At 54.7% G+C, this 14,019-nt stretch overlaps 1 protein-coding gene across 1 annotated transcript in view; it reads left to right on the top strand.

Annotated features, from left to right (window-relative positions):
- The window catches only part of RAB11FIP3 (RAB11 family interacting protein 3), a 59,335-nt gene that overhangs the window by 41,398 nt on the left and 3,918 nt on the right, over positions 1-14,019 (top strand). The window contains exons 6-12 of the mRNA XM_075165879.1: positions 2,282-2,317; positions 5,029-5,122; positions 7,148-7,251; positions 9,217-9,357; positions 10,372-10,453; positions 12,467-12,604; positions 13,494-13,649. Coding sequence (XP_075021980.1) covers positions 2,282-2,317; positions 5,029-5,122; positions 7,148-7,251; positions 9,217-9,357; positions 10,372-10,453; positions 12,467-12,604; positions 13,494-13,649 — 751 coding nt within the window. The remainder of the gene's footprint in view (positions 1-2,281; positions 2,318-5,028; positions 5,123-7,147; positions 7,252-9,216; positions 9,358-10,371; positions 10,454-12,466; positions 12,605-13,493; positions 13,650-14,019) is intronic.

Raw genomic sequence — 14,019 nt, 5'->3', positions numbered from 1 at the left:
TATGTGGTTGGTAAGGAGAACATTGGACTTCCCTGGATGCACCAGTAGCCCCGCTCCATTTCAGGCTTTCTCCACCAAATTTACCTGCAAAGCTGAACTAACACTTCGGAGCCTCCTGTGATGGATGGGATTTCCAGAGGAGGCTTCCCCACCCCGTGATGTCGTGGTGGGAATTCCATAGCCGCTTTGGGCTCAGGGCGAGTAGGTATGGTTCCTCCCTCTGTGTTCGGGGTTTCCTGTGCACAAATTTGCTGGAAACTTGTTCCAAGTGCCTCTGCGCACCGACCCGGTGGAAGGGGCATCGCCCACCCTTTCTGCGGTGAGGACGCGAGAGGTGTCCCCGTGCAGCACGTGGGACACGGCAGGACCTGTTTGCTCCCAGCATCGCCAGCGACGTGAAGCCCTCAGTACAGGGGACAAGCAGGCGAAGAGCGCAGCAGAAACTGGAGGAAAATCTGGGCCAGGCAGCCTCGCACCGTGCCTGGCAGGCGAAGCCTGAAGACATCTGCTCCAGAGGATGCTAGAGCTGGGGTGAAGCCCAAGCCGCCGTGTACCAGCCTCACTCTTAAAGGCTGTGGGTGTATTTGCAGAGTTTTACACTTGGAATAAGGTGGGGAGCCTGGTGCCGGCATCGGGGCACTGTTACCCGAGCCCGTGGTACGGGAAGGCAGGGAAGAAATCCGCCGGGAGCTTGGGATGAACCAGTTCTGTAAAAGGCCGTTTTGTTTTAGTGCCCTTGAAGCAGCGGTGGTGTCTCATCCCCTCCAGAGACACCCGCAGGTGCCGGCCCTGCTTTCCGATAAGCTGTTTGCAGAGAAAAATATTTTTTCTCCCTCCGGTGCTGGGGCCGTGCGTGCCACGTTACGATTGCCGGCGAACACGAGGGCCTGACCTCTCCCCGCGGGCGGGTGCCGAGCGTCCTTGAAGCCCGGCCAGCAGCGGCTCTTGCACTCCGTGGAAATCTGGGGTTTGAGGATGCACTTTTGACACGAGGGCTGGTGAGCCTGACAACAACCCCTGGTCAGTCAGTGTTTGGTTTTTTTTTTTTAAAAGAAAATTGTCCTGAGCTATTTTTAATTCCTCCTCCTAAGAACTAATGCAATTGTTGCAGCTCGAGGCAGGAATGGATTCCCAGTTGTTTGGTTTTTGGTGTTGGTTTTTTTTTTCCCTTTAAACTGAGCTAAGCACCAGGGAGTGCAATTGCTGCTTCTCCGCTCAGGCTAGAGCTGTGTTTGCTGTCATCATCAGTGACGATTTGTATCAGTGATGTGTCCCAGTGCCATCTGTTTGACAACAGTGTGTGTTTGGGTGGAAGATGAGGAGTGCGATCCAAGCCCCGCTTGCTTCACGAGCGTGCAGCTGCATCGATCGCGACCGAAGGACTGGAAGGAGCATATTAGCAAGTAGCTGTTTCTGAAAAAGGCTTTTTTTTTTCCCTCCGCGGGGAGAGCCCGCAGCCCCGTCCCCGGGGCAGGGTAACGCAGACCTTGGCTGTTCGTACCGTGGGTCACGCTGAGCACTGGCTCGACCCTGACCGCTATGGTATGGTGGCAGCTGGCTCGGGCATAGACGGAGCTGGGGTGTGTGATCTCCGTCAGTAATCTGTGCAAAGGAGAGCTCCTACCAGTCCCCAGTGATTATAACAGCGCCCGTGCTTAAAATCCAGAAAGAGACATGATCAACAGCTCCTAAAATCTCTGAGCCACACGTAGGCAGCAAATTCTCCGATCATCCAGAGCCAAATAGTGAGAATAACCTTTGTGAGAAGTGCAAACCAGCATGCAGAAGGATGGAGGTGCCCCTTTGCAGGCGGGAGGTGCGCCCTGTCCCCCAGGCGCCGGGCAGGGAGCTCCCGGGGGGGGCGGCTGGGGTGCTGCGGGGTGCAGGAGACGTAGTTCGGGGTGCAGGAGACGTAGCTCGGTCTGCCGTCGGCACCGGGCTGAAGCCCACCAAACTCACCGCTATTATTAGCGCTTTCCTTGGGGATCAGCTTTCAGGAACAGGGATCAGCGGGTGAGAGGATACCATTGCTGGAGGCGGTGAGGTTTTCTGCAGCGTTATTCCATTTGGTTCGTTATTGACGGGTTGTTAAAAACGTGAGCGGTTCCCTCGCCTTGCCTTTGACCGGGGGTGGCCGGGCTGTGCGGGTGGTGCATGCCGTGTGGGCGCTCCCCTGCCATAGCAGAGGATGTGCCCCGGACTGCTTGCAGTTTCCTGCTTCCCTCGCTCTCCCCTGTCAGCTTTCCTAACTCTTTCCTGTTTTTTTTTCTTCATTTTGCAGTCCGAATAAAAGACTCTCAAGCAAGAAGGTGGCAAGGTAAGCTCATACTCGTATTACTGCTCGGTGAGAGGGGTGCCCGTACTAGCTGCCGGGCCCGCGGAAGGAAGGCTGTCAAAATAAGTTTGCGGTGTTGTACTTCTGGATATGTTGCGCTGGGGAAAAGCGGGTTTAATTCTGATATAGTTTGTAACAGCCATTTTTCTGAAATGGGGATTTCTCACTCATGCATGCAGCTGGGGGTTGGTGTCAACCTGACGTTTTTCCAGGACAAAAGTAGGGGTGCTTCCCCCCTCCACCCTGCCAGTGCCCTGGCAGGGGGCACGTGGAGCGGGGAAGGAGTCTCCAGGAGCCACGTCCTTCTGGGTTGCTTGACTGGACTGTCCTCTCCCCAGTGTCACCGTGGTGGGTCTCCAGAGTCTCTAGAAGACCAGACCAGTCAGTACACCCGCTCGGAGGGATTTCTTTAGCACCCCAAAAAAGCTAGCCGTCTTAGACGACTCTCTTGGCTCTGTTTCACTTTGTTCAGTGTAATCCTTGGCCCTTGGCTTTGCTGGAGCAGCCCTCCGGCTCGGGCAGGGGCTCTGGGGAGCTCCCGGGGGGAGACTGCAGGTAACCCCACCCTGGGGTTTAACGCCGTGCTGCTTCTGTCCTGCGGGACCGTCTCACGTGGTGCCCGTCACCCTTTCTTTGTGGGCATTTTTATCCCTGCCTGCACAGGAGAAGCTGCAGAGTTTGCTCTGAGTCGCTGGGGCAGAGGGTCCATCCCCTCTCCATGTTCACCTTTCCTGTCCCAGCTTCGCCATCCCTCCTGTTCCCGTGTCATCGTGCGTTTAGGAATATACTAAGGCTTTCCTTAGCTGTCCTGCCTCCCTCTTGGGAGGGAGATTGCCCTCCGCAGTCCTTGGCTTTCTCTTTGCTCGTTCCCGAGCAGGGCAGGGAATAGGCAGCTCGATTTGGGTGATGCTCTGGCGCTCGATCTGCTCCCCGCGCTCACCCGAGCGGCTTCTGTACATCTCCCTCCCCGCTGCGCTCTCGCACCTTTCCCCTTCTCCATTTGTCCCGCGGTCAGCGACTCTCCCCTGGCACGATTTCCCCTCCTGGCGAGGAAGCGGGTCCTTGATATTACATTTCCTAGTTCCGTTTATCTCACTTTCTAGATCTTTGTTAAAAACACTGGCAGGAAAGAAGGTTGAAGGGAGCAGCCTGTCCCCAGGTTTCCTGTTTTGGGTCTAGTTTTTGTCCCGTGTCTGGCAGAGCAAATTTGGGGAGAATTTGAGTTACGCTTCTGGGAATGGAGATGCCCTGTCGATGGGGGATTGAGCCCTCCTGGCCCTTTGCGTTTGTAAGATGCTTTTCTGAGGCTGGGACTTGTCCTGGGTAAATTAGGTAAATATTGGTTAATTCAAGAGCAGTCAAGTCTAGTTTGTGATCACGACAGAGGTAACGGGGTTTTGCTGCAGAGTGGAGCCAGTTCCTTAAGATCAGCCCAAAGCAAGGCCTTTGTTGCAGATACTGTAATTACTGAATAATACCAAAACATTGGCTTTTAGGAAATGGATTTTATTTTGGTAAGGGCTCTTTCCTGACTCTTGTTATCCAGGTTCTGCTTGTGCCAAGAAATCTCAGCTGCTCAGGCCCCGTTGTGCTTGGCATGATTTAAATGACAAATGTGCCCGAGACTTCAGGATCTAAATATACACTCGGGGTGAGGATGCAAAATAAGGCTGGTGCTCAGCTGTGGTCTCTTCGGTAAATGCCAGTTACGCTTCATGAATATTTGCATGAGCATATTGCGTAGCAGGGTGAATTTGAGAGCCCACGTTACAAATTCCTCGGAAAATTGAGGTTCAAAAAGACCTCTGTGGTTTTCTCGTTCACCTCCTGCTCAAAGCAGTGCTGGCTTCAAAGGTAGACCAGGCTGCTCATCCTTTGTGTTGCTGTGGGAGAGCAGAGTTGGTTTTCTCCGGGCAGCATCTGCCCGGGGTTGACAGAGCTGCAATACAACCGCCCCTCCCCGTGGCAACAGCGGTTTCTCGTGCCACGAGACGATGGAGCTGATCTGCAGCGATATCACGAGGATTAAACGCAGATCGGCCCCTCCGCGGGGTGTCCTTTCGACGGCCGCAAAGTGTCGCAAGGCCTTGCTAATGATTAGCTCGCTCTCGGCTGTGGTGGCCGGTGCGGGGAGGTGGGCTGGGGTGTTTCACAACAGGTTCAGGGTTTTTTCTCCCTTCCCTTACACCCGCTGCCCCCCACTTCTTACCTTTATCAGTGGCTAGAGCGGAGTACTCTGTCCTTTGCTGGATAATACACGGCCTTGGTATGTTGGTAAAGAAAGAAAGTGAAAAGAGTGGGCTCTTATCTCCTCCCATTCCAAAGAGCAAGAACAAGTGGTCACGGTGTGAAGTCCTAGCAGCACGCGTCCACGTCTGCGCTTCCCTGGCAGGGCGCGTTCGTGCAGCCGGTAAGCAGCCACCCGCTCGGCTCTCTTATCTGGGCGCACCGAGGCGGTGAGCTTCATTGCCCGTTGGAGCTTCTGGCGGTGAGAAGGACCTGGCCCACGCCGTCCTTTGCTCCAAGAAGGAGCAGTGCTATTAAATCCCCTTGGGAAAGGAGGTGGCAGCTGAGGAGGGGAGAGAGGGGACCGTATCCTGCTCGAGCGGTTGTCATCTGAAATTGCCGTGGCCCGCGATGTTGGCTCTAATGTTCATGTTGCTGTGGGTTGGGGTGGTTTGTCTCTGTTATAGACAGTTGCATCAGACGAGCGCGCTGTCCGTGGGGGTGATGGAGGGGTCTTACCGGGATACGCTGGAGTGTACAGAAGAGGACATCACGGACAAGGTAAGGGCAGTGCTGTCTATGCTATCCCGGAGCGTGTAGTGGCTTGCAATGCTCTGTGTTCAGTTCTGGGCCCCTCACGACAAGAAGGACATGGAGGTGCTGGAGCGTGTCCAGAGGAGGGCAACGAAGCTGGTGAAGGGCCTGGAGCACAAGTCTGATGGGGAGCGGCTGAGGGAACTGGGGGTGTTCAGCCTGGAGAAGAGGAGGCTGAGGGGAGACCTCATCGCGCTCTACAACTACCTGAAGGGAGGTTGTAGCGAGGTGGGGGTTGGTCTCTTCTCCCAAGTAACAGCGATAGGACGAGAGGAAATGGCCTCAAGTTGCGCCAAGGGAGGTTTAGATTGAACATTAGGAGAAATTTCTTTACTGAAAGAGTGGTCAGGCCTTGGAACAGGCTGCCCAGGGAAGTGGTGGAGTCACCGTCCCTGGGGGTATTTAAAAGACGTGTAGATGAGGCGCTTAGGGACATGGTGTAGTGGGCATGGGGGGGTTGGGTTGACAGTTGGACTCGATGATCTTAGAGGTCTTTTCCAACCTTAATGACTCTATGAGATCCCCAGGCAGGAGTTAGGCTGCAGCTCCTCTTGCTGCGCAGCCAGCACTGGGTAGATGAGTGCAGGTGGGACGTACGAAGCCCCTCCGAATCGAGGGGATGGAGAATGAGAGCGCTCCGAGTGGAATTGCTGAGGTCCTGTGTTGAGTCAGGAGGTGGCACTGGTGCCTTCTCCCAGGGTGGAGGTGCTGCCCCGCTCCCCGTGAGGGTGGCTTCCCGCCGGGAGAGGGGGTAGCTGTTTGCAGGCTGTATTTTCACTTCTGCTTCACGTAATAAGATGTTCTTAAATTCTGCTTTTCTGAGATGAGCAAAGTCGCCTGATGCGAAACAAGGACTTCCTTTCCTCGGCACGCCCTTGCCGCTGCTGCTCGTGCCGTGAAGATGTAAAGCTGATTTTGTGCTGGTCCTGTTGGGTTTTACTGGGGTGTTACGAGAAAAGGATTGTAGGGCAAGATGGTAGCGGGGCAGGAGCACAAGAAAGCTTTTGTTTGATTCCCCCCTAGCTAAAAGATAGCTAAGGGAAAGCAGGAAAGGTAAAGATAGGTGAGTTGTGGCTTGTGTAAGCATTTGCTGCAGTCCTGAAACTCCTGGTAAATGGCTTTTTAATTCTGGAATCACAAATAGCTGCAGGGAGCAGAGTGTAAAAGAGAAACACATATGTGTGTGGCTGCGCTCTGCTGTAACTGTAATGCATAGAAGACCTTTAAAAAAAATTTTTAAAAAATCAACATTTTTCCAAGTCTGGAAGTTGAATAAAACACTGACATTCCTGAAGGCATCCGGCTTGGGAAACTGTGTACGCGCTTCTGGGAAAGGCCCTGTGTCTCTGCGTGTGTCTTTTTTTAATACGCTTGCATGTCGCTTGCCTTTCTCCCCAGAGCGATGGCTCGGGGTTTGCAGACACGCTCCTAATCGCCTCTCTTTCATGATTGTTCTTGTATGGGTATAAATGGGATTTTTGGGACCGCGAATTCTGTCCTTCTGCGGTTCCCCACCCTCCTGCTTGGGTGGGAAGCAGAGGGGCACTCCTGGCCCCCTTTGCTCTTCAAAGTTCTGCATTATTTAGGGAAAGTGAATGAAAATGCAAATATAGCTGAAATAAGGTACAGGGAGAAAATACTCATCTCTGGTCCTTTCCCACCAGTTGGCGTTGTTTCCTCCTACGTGACTTTATTTACACAGAGCTGTGAACCCAGGGTCTTTTGGTCCTGTTTCGGGCAGGGGGGGCGGCTCTCCCCAGCCTGAGGGCCACACTTGGACGCCGCGGAGCTCTGGTGATGCAGCTGGGGTCTTTCCCTCTAGACCTCCGTGTAGGATGTCGTCACGAAGGGTATGAAGAAAGGAAAGAGTGAAGCCTTTGGCCCCATATTGGTACACGGGAGACTTCAAAAACTGAGAAACAAGGGTGTAAAGGAGGTGGGAGTTGCTCCGGGTTTAAGGGCGGGCGGCTGATCCTCCCTCTCCATGCACAGGTGGTCTTTCTGGAGAAGCGGGTGACGGAGCTGGAGAAGGACACGGCTGCTAACGGTGAGCAGCACAGCCGCCTCAAGCAGGAAAACCTGCAGCTCGTGCACAGGTAAGGGAGCCTGGCTTGTGCCGCAGCCAAAATGCAGCTTTGCATCGCCTGGGGTGCTTTTTCTTTTCCCCCTCTGTGTACTGCAGCACCCCGAGCCTTTCCAGCGGGCTCCTGGGGAGCGTGTGGGGAAAGGAGGCAGCAGGAGAGGAGGGAGACGGACAGAAAATAGCAGGAAAGCTTCACAGCTCTGCCCTGGATGATCCGATCCTGCCGTGGCAGAGGGCAGCCGTGGTTAAATCCAGCCGGGGTTCAGGCTGCCTTCACCGCACGAGGGATGCGGCATCCTGCACACGCTTTTCTGGGTCTCCGGCAAATTCCCAGGAGCGCAGGAAACGGCTTGCAGCTCAGCCGGGACAAATGGCAAATATCTCCTTTCTGCTCAGATGCGTGTAACTGTAACAGTGCTTTTTAGATTCTTTTTTTTTATGTGCTTCCCCATCCCACGTGTCCATCCTGAAAGCTCTCTGTGGAGCTCTGCAGGTCCGGGGGTTGGCTCAGAGGACCGCAGGGGGGTCATGCTTCTTGGAAAACTTCCCATTCAGGAAGGATATATACTTCGTACTCGCTCTGTGTGGACTCTCCGGCCCTTATTTCACCCATTAGGTCTGGGTGGAAGGTACGGCAGGGTCCCTACTACCCATCTCTACCCTCCCCCAGCCAGCCTTGATCCTGTTGCTTTTGGATCCTGGCTGGGGTGTAGCCCTTTGGATCCCGTTTGATGTAATCGGTGTCTTTACTAATCTGGCAGGCTTCTCTCTTCCAGCAGCGTATTTACCCTCAGCAGATAAACCCGGCAGGAGTTTATCTATAGGCCTGTAAGACTGTTAAGTAACAATCGTGTCAGGGAATGGCGTGATTCAAACAAAGGTTTCTCTAAGCCCTGATAAACTTTGCAGCGAGGGAAATGTTTTCACTTTAGTGGCTTGGCCCAGAAGCGTCAGTCGGCTTTTAATCAAGTAAAGCCCCGAGTGTACTCGTTGCTGGTTAAAGAATAGGTTCACTTGGCCAAAGCCTTCCTATGCAAAGCCATTGCAGAAACTCCAGCACAGTAGCGAACCTCAGCTCTCGGACCGCTGCTGGGGCGATTCCCTGCAGCGCCGGGGTGCGAGCTGCCTCTGCCGGCTCCGGAGGACGGGTGGGCGTGCTGGCAAACCCCTCCGCCCTGTCCGAGCAAACGCGGCCACTGCCTGCACTGTCACGGTCTCAGGACCGCGTGGAAATTGCTGTTACGCTGGCACACGGAGAAGGTTGACCTGCAGATCCTGTATTTTTTGCTGGGGACGTGAGAGAGTGAAAAGGAGGAGGATTGGGGCTGTTGTCTTTTCTCTGGGCAACGAGGCTACTTCAGGGCAGAGTAAAGGAGCCCAAAATGCTGGAAACGGCTGAAGGAGGATTTCTCTGCCATGGCCACTACAGGTGAAACCACAACCCTGGGATTTATGGTTGGATTCGATAATCTTAAAGGTCTTTCCAACGTAAATGATTTTGAGATTCCTATTAAGTAGCTTGTTCTAGGTGATGCTGTGACTGTGACCCACAGGCTGCGGGTTATAAAACGATTACTGTGCTTTCACCCTCACCTCACCCTCTTGTTGGCCTTCCCCTCAAAAAGGGTTTTGATGCAGCCTGGAGACTTAAAAAAACTAGACAGAGACAATACCAGCGTGTACCACCTGGCTTATTTTATTTGACCGTTGTGTTGGTCAGCAGCAGCGTCCTTGGGGGTTTCATGGACCGTGTTGCTTTCCCACTGCATCTGCTGGGACGAAGTGAAGCCCTCATATGCCTGCTCCTTGAGATGGCAATAGCTGTACTTTCCCTCGCTCTATTTCAAAGTCTGCTTCTTCCAGCTCTCCCGTGCAATGGGAGAAAGGCTGGGAAGAGAGTCTGATCCTTCCTGTGGGATGGCAGCGTGCCGGGGTGAGCCATCAGGAACGGTTAATCCTTTCTCTCTTCTCTCTGCAGAGCAAATGCTCTCGAGGAACAGCTGAAGGAGCAGGAGCTGAGAGCTGACCAAACACTCCTGGAGGAGATCAAGAAGCAGAGAGAGCTGCTGAGCAAAATGGAGAGGGAGAAGAGCATTGAGATTGAGAACCTGCAGGCCAGGTGGGGCTGGGGCAGGGCTGGGTGCTGGCAGGTCTCCTGGACCCACACGTGCACGCTGGAATACGTGTACAGGCTGCTGCTTTGCAACTGCAACCTTTGGGGAGACAGAGTGCGGTAGACAGTGAGTTTAACTTGGTTAAAGGTGTAACTAAAGTCACTATAAACCCTGAGTTTTGGTTACTTCTCCTACCTTCGTTCCAAAATCAAGCCCCTCCGTGAACCTGGTCTCAGAGTTTTTATTTGAATTTCCCTGATGCAGTTTAAATTTAGCTCACGTTCTCTGTCCGTGCGCTCCACAGCGTGTGAATGAAGAGGGGGTTTGTTAGTGCTCGTTCCCATGAATGACCCACGGAAGTCCGTTTGATGCTCAGATGTTTTCCACCTTCGAGGAAACAGGCAAATACCTGGGAAGGAAGAGTTGTCCAACAGGCAGTGTCCCGGACAGGGTGCTTCATGCCGCCTGGTGGCTTCCAGAGGAAAAAGGGGTGTGGGAGAGGTTTCATTTATTTGACAGGTTTTTTGCTGCTTTTCCAGAATGTGTTTTGCTATTGTTCAACCCGTCCAGTAAATGAAAGGTGAAGGCAGTGGGGCTTTTTACCGGGCTTGTAGTAGGACAGTTCCCATGACAAATGGATGTTACTACCTGGAGAATGCAAAGCTGAAGCCCTCTCTGAATCCTGCTCTGACTCTGCCCAGGCGATGTGTCTGCTTTTTGGTGCCTAGCGCTGAGGCTGGCCCGGGGACTGATGAAGCCCTTGGCCTAAAGAATAGCCTTGGACCTGATTGAGAAGGGCATGGCGCTGGACAGCGAACTTGCCAGAAATCGTGTGGATGCCCCGCTTTTTCCCCTGGGAGTAGAAATAGTGGAAGTCTCAGGGTTTGCTTTGAAAAGATAAATCCCTGCTGGCTTGCCTTCAGCAGGTCCTGGTTTAATATTCCTAGTGATGTTTCAACCAAGTCTCCTACACTTGGGATGCTTGGGTGAGTTTCTTACGCATCTCTCCACTGTTGCAGGCTGCAGCAACTGGATGATGAGAACAGCGAGCTGAGATCCTGCGTCCCGTGTTTAAAAGCTAACATTGAAAGACTGGAGGAGGTGAGGACCGTGGGTGCTTGGGGTGCGCAAGCCGGAGCTGTGTTTCTGGGTCCCCACCTGCTGCCTCACAAGGCTGGAGCTGAAATTCTCATTTACACGAAGGGCCTACGTGAGATCCGTTTAATATAACGAGCAAATCAGCTGTTTCTGCCTTCCAGTCCCTGCAGACCTCGCCTCGGACCAGAGCTATCCCATACCGCTATCCGTGCAGGTTCCCAGTGTTTGGCTTGGAAGCTGGGATTAACAAACCCCTAATAAACCTCTCTGTGACGGTGCAGCCTGCGTGAAGCCACAGCGGGCAGCGGTGGCAGCCCTGTCCTGGCTGGTTAGGAGGGGACTCGTGCCCTCTTGTGGAAGCTTGTCCCCATCCCTGCGGCTGCAGCCCGCAGCGGGACAGTCCGCTGCAAGGGAGGAAGAGGAGCAGGCATGCTTCACCTCCGCGTCCTGCCCGGGCAGATAACGCCCTCGCTGGGATTTGCGAGTTGAGTCTTCAAAGCGCCGCGTTATCTCCCAGATCCTCCCGCCCTGCTCGGGATTCAAGGGCGTGCGGCTGCTGACGGGGCCGGGGTGGGAGGCTTGCCGAGGCGCCGCAGTCTCCGCGGGATGGACAAGATCTTCCTTTTTGGAGAGAATGTGGGTTACAGATGTAACATCTGGTACAAAGGCTGCGTTTTGTTTCTGTTCAAGCTTGTGGCAGATGTAAGATTAAAATTTAAGTGAAATCAAACCTCTCTGCCCAGCCGAAGGCCCTCAAGCATTTCATCCGCTCGCAGTCTTTGAGCCTGCGGGAGAGGGCTGCGGCTCCGTCTCTACCTCACGTGGCCACGACGAAGTGGTCTCCGTCTGCCGAGACCTGGTAAGCACAGTGCATTGAGGCTGGGGGTAGGAAAACCCCTGCGGATCTGAGGATAAATTTTCTGCCTAGGTGTGTTTCAGCCACGCAAAGTTGGTTTTAATCCTTAATCTCTCTGCGGAGCAGTGCTGCTTTTCTCCACAGTTCATGGGATTAATGAGGAGTGAGAGGTGCAATTCCTGCCCCTCCCTGCCGAGGAGAGAAGCCCTGCTGATGAACTGCTTCTTGTCCAGTGTCCAAAATCAGGATTTTGTCGTCAGCGTTGTGTTTCCTGCTGCTGTGGTGCTTCTGGTGCTCTGCTCCGCGGGCAGGACACCCCAGAGCCAGCAGCTGGAGCTCCCCCTCGGAGCTGCTCCTCACCTCTTCGTGGCGTTGGGCCATCCAGCACCAGCGTTGGCTGGGGTCTCGTGGCATTTTTGGCTTTCTGAAAGCCAAAACCTTCCTCGTGGGAAGCTGTGAGCCTGGGGAGGGGGTGAATTGGTCATAGGCAGAAGGGTGCTGCTGGTCAGGGAAGTGGCCTGCGCAGGGCTGTTGCCATCGCCAAGTGACAAGCTATACCTCAAACGTTCAGCCAGGGCTTTGAGTATAGGGGGGGGACAGGGCGGGAGAGCTGGGCTGTATGTTTTACATCCTGGCTTCAACTGGCCGTATTCCTTCTTGGGTCAGTCCTCAATGAAATTCTTTCATATCTGAAACAGAGAATGAGCATCCCTAGAGTGGCTTAAGGTCTTGGATTCGTGGCTTTTCTGAAATTCAGACCTAAGGAGCCTTACGATTTAACGTCTCTTTTTGGCCTGTAGCCCCCGTGCTGGCCCCAGTCCCGCCCAAGCCGCGTCCCACGCCAGCATCGCGCTGCCCAGAAAGCCGCACAAGTGCGGATATTTGCCTGTGTGCATTTATTCTTGAGTCATCTCTTATTACCTCGCTCTTAGCGGTGCTATTTTAGTGTGGGGCTCTTCTTGCTGCTGCCAAAGCACTCGGGCTCTGAAGCCCTCAGACAGCAAACGAAAATCCCAGCAGGCAGAGCATCCGAATGCGTCAGCGAGCGGAGCCTTCCCCGCAGCGCTCAGCGTGTGCCGTGTCCTTGAGCGAGTGGGAAGAGCCCTGGCAGCGCCGAATGAAGACAGACCCTGTGACTATTGCTTTTCGTGTCGTTACAGGAGAAGCAGAAGCTGCTGGATGAGATCGAAGACCTCACTGTGCAGCTCACAGAGGAACAGGAGAAAAAGAGGAAGATGGGGGACAAGCTGAGTCAGGAGAGGCACCAGTTTCAGAAGGAGAAGGAGTCGACGCAGGAGGTAAGTAGAGTAGGGGCTGCCTGCCACAGCCCTGTCCTGCTAGTCCCCCAAATTAGGGCCACGTGGGGAAGCTGGCCTTGGCAGCCTCTCCAAAAATAGGTATAACTGGAGCAGTTCGTCCTGCCTGGGCAGAGAAGGGTAGTACAGCAGCTTAAGTAAATCACATCTGTCGCTTTTGCCTGCGTTAAAATTCAGCCGAGCGTGTCTGCATCTGCAAACCCAGTGGGGCTGTGCCACCCTGGCCCGTTCCCACGGGGCCCGTTCCTCCCCTGCATCGAAGGAGCGGTGGCAGGAGCACAGTGACGATGGCACGTGGAGCCAGCAGGCGGGAGGAGAGGGCTGCGAGGCTGCTTGGGTGAGAGCTGCCAGCTCCCGTGTGCTTGGGGGCAGAAACGCAGCCCCCCCCGGCCCCTTCCAGGGGTCTGTGTGGTTGGTAATTCCAGCTGGAGGCTCAAGCAGGGCTTGCTGTTGTGGTAGGAAAGGAGTTTTGGGCCTCAAAGTGGAAATTATTGTCGTTTTGGCAATGCTAAGAGCACTTGGGTGAGACGGGGGATCACAGCGCTGTGGCAGGAGGGAGCTGCCCAAGCAGGTGCCCCCGTCGCTGGGGGGGTCTGCCTGCTGCTGCAGACCCGGAGCCAGCATCTCTGGCAACAAAGACCTTCCAGGGCCGCGCTCCTGTATTTAAGTAGCCCCCCCCCCCGTTCGTTAGAGGCGTGGGGGAGGAAGGGGAAGCCATGTGCACCCCCAGAAAGGGTCTGTTAATCCTGCAACCGATGGGGTCGCTCCTAGCTTGGGGCCAGCCCGTCTGTCACACCAGCCACGACCACTGCGAGCTGTCGGACTTGCAGGGGGGAGCGGCACTCAGTTGTCTCCTTCCCTTGTGCTGCAGCTCATTGAGGACCTCAGGAAGCAGCTCGAGCACTTGCAACTCTTCAAACTGGAAGCGGAGCAGCGCAGAGGCAGGAGCAGCAGCATGGGGCTGCAGGAGTACAACAGCAGGACGCGGGAGACGGAGCTGGAGCAAGAGATCAAGCAGCTCAAGCAGGTACGCGGGGCTGGGCGGGGAGGGAAGCGTCTTGGCTGCTCGGTCTGCAAAAGGGGATGCCGATTCCCTGACACCGAGCAGTGGTCAGCGGGGACCCCGAGGAGCCGACCGTGGATCTGGCAGCCCACTGCTTTCTCGTTCTCCTGTCCTGGGACAGGAGAGGTTGGCTCTTTCCTCTGAAGGACAGCAGAGCCCCTCTGCTGTGTCCTCTGGATCTCTCCGGCACATTGGGTGTTTGCAGAGGTTCTCCAGGCTCTGTCAAATTGGAGTCAGGAGACGGAGTGCTGTTCCCAGCGCTGTGTGAGCTGCTGGTTAGGATGAAAGCCCCTGCCTTCCCTGACCGGTTCTGCTCTGGGGGCACCCTGTGCTT

Source organism: Calonectris borealis, chromosome 16 (assembly GCF_964195595.1).
Source record: "Calonectris borealis chromosome 16, bCalBor7.hap1.2, whole genome shotgun sequence".
Lineage (NCBI taxonomy): Eukaryota > Metazoa > Chordata > Aves > Procellariiformes > Procellariidae > Calonectris > Calonectris borealis.
Note: the sequence above shows the minus strand (reverse complement) of the source record. Positions and strands in the feature narration are given on the sequence as shown.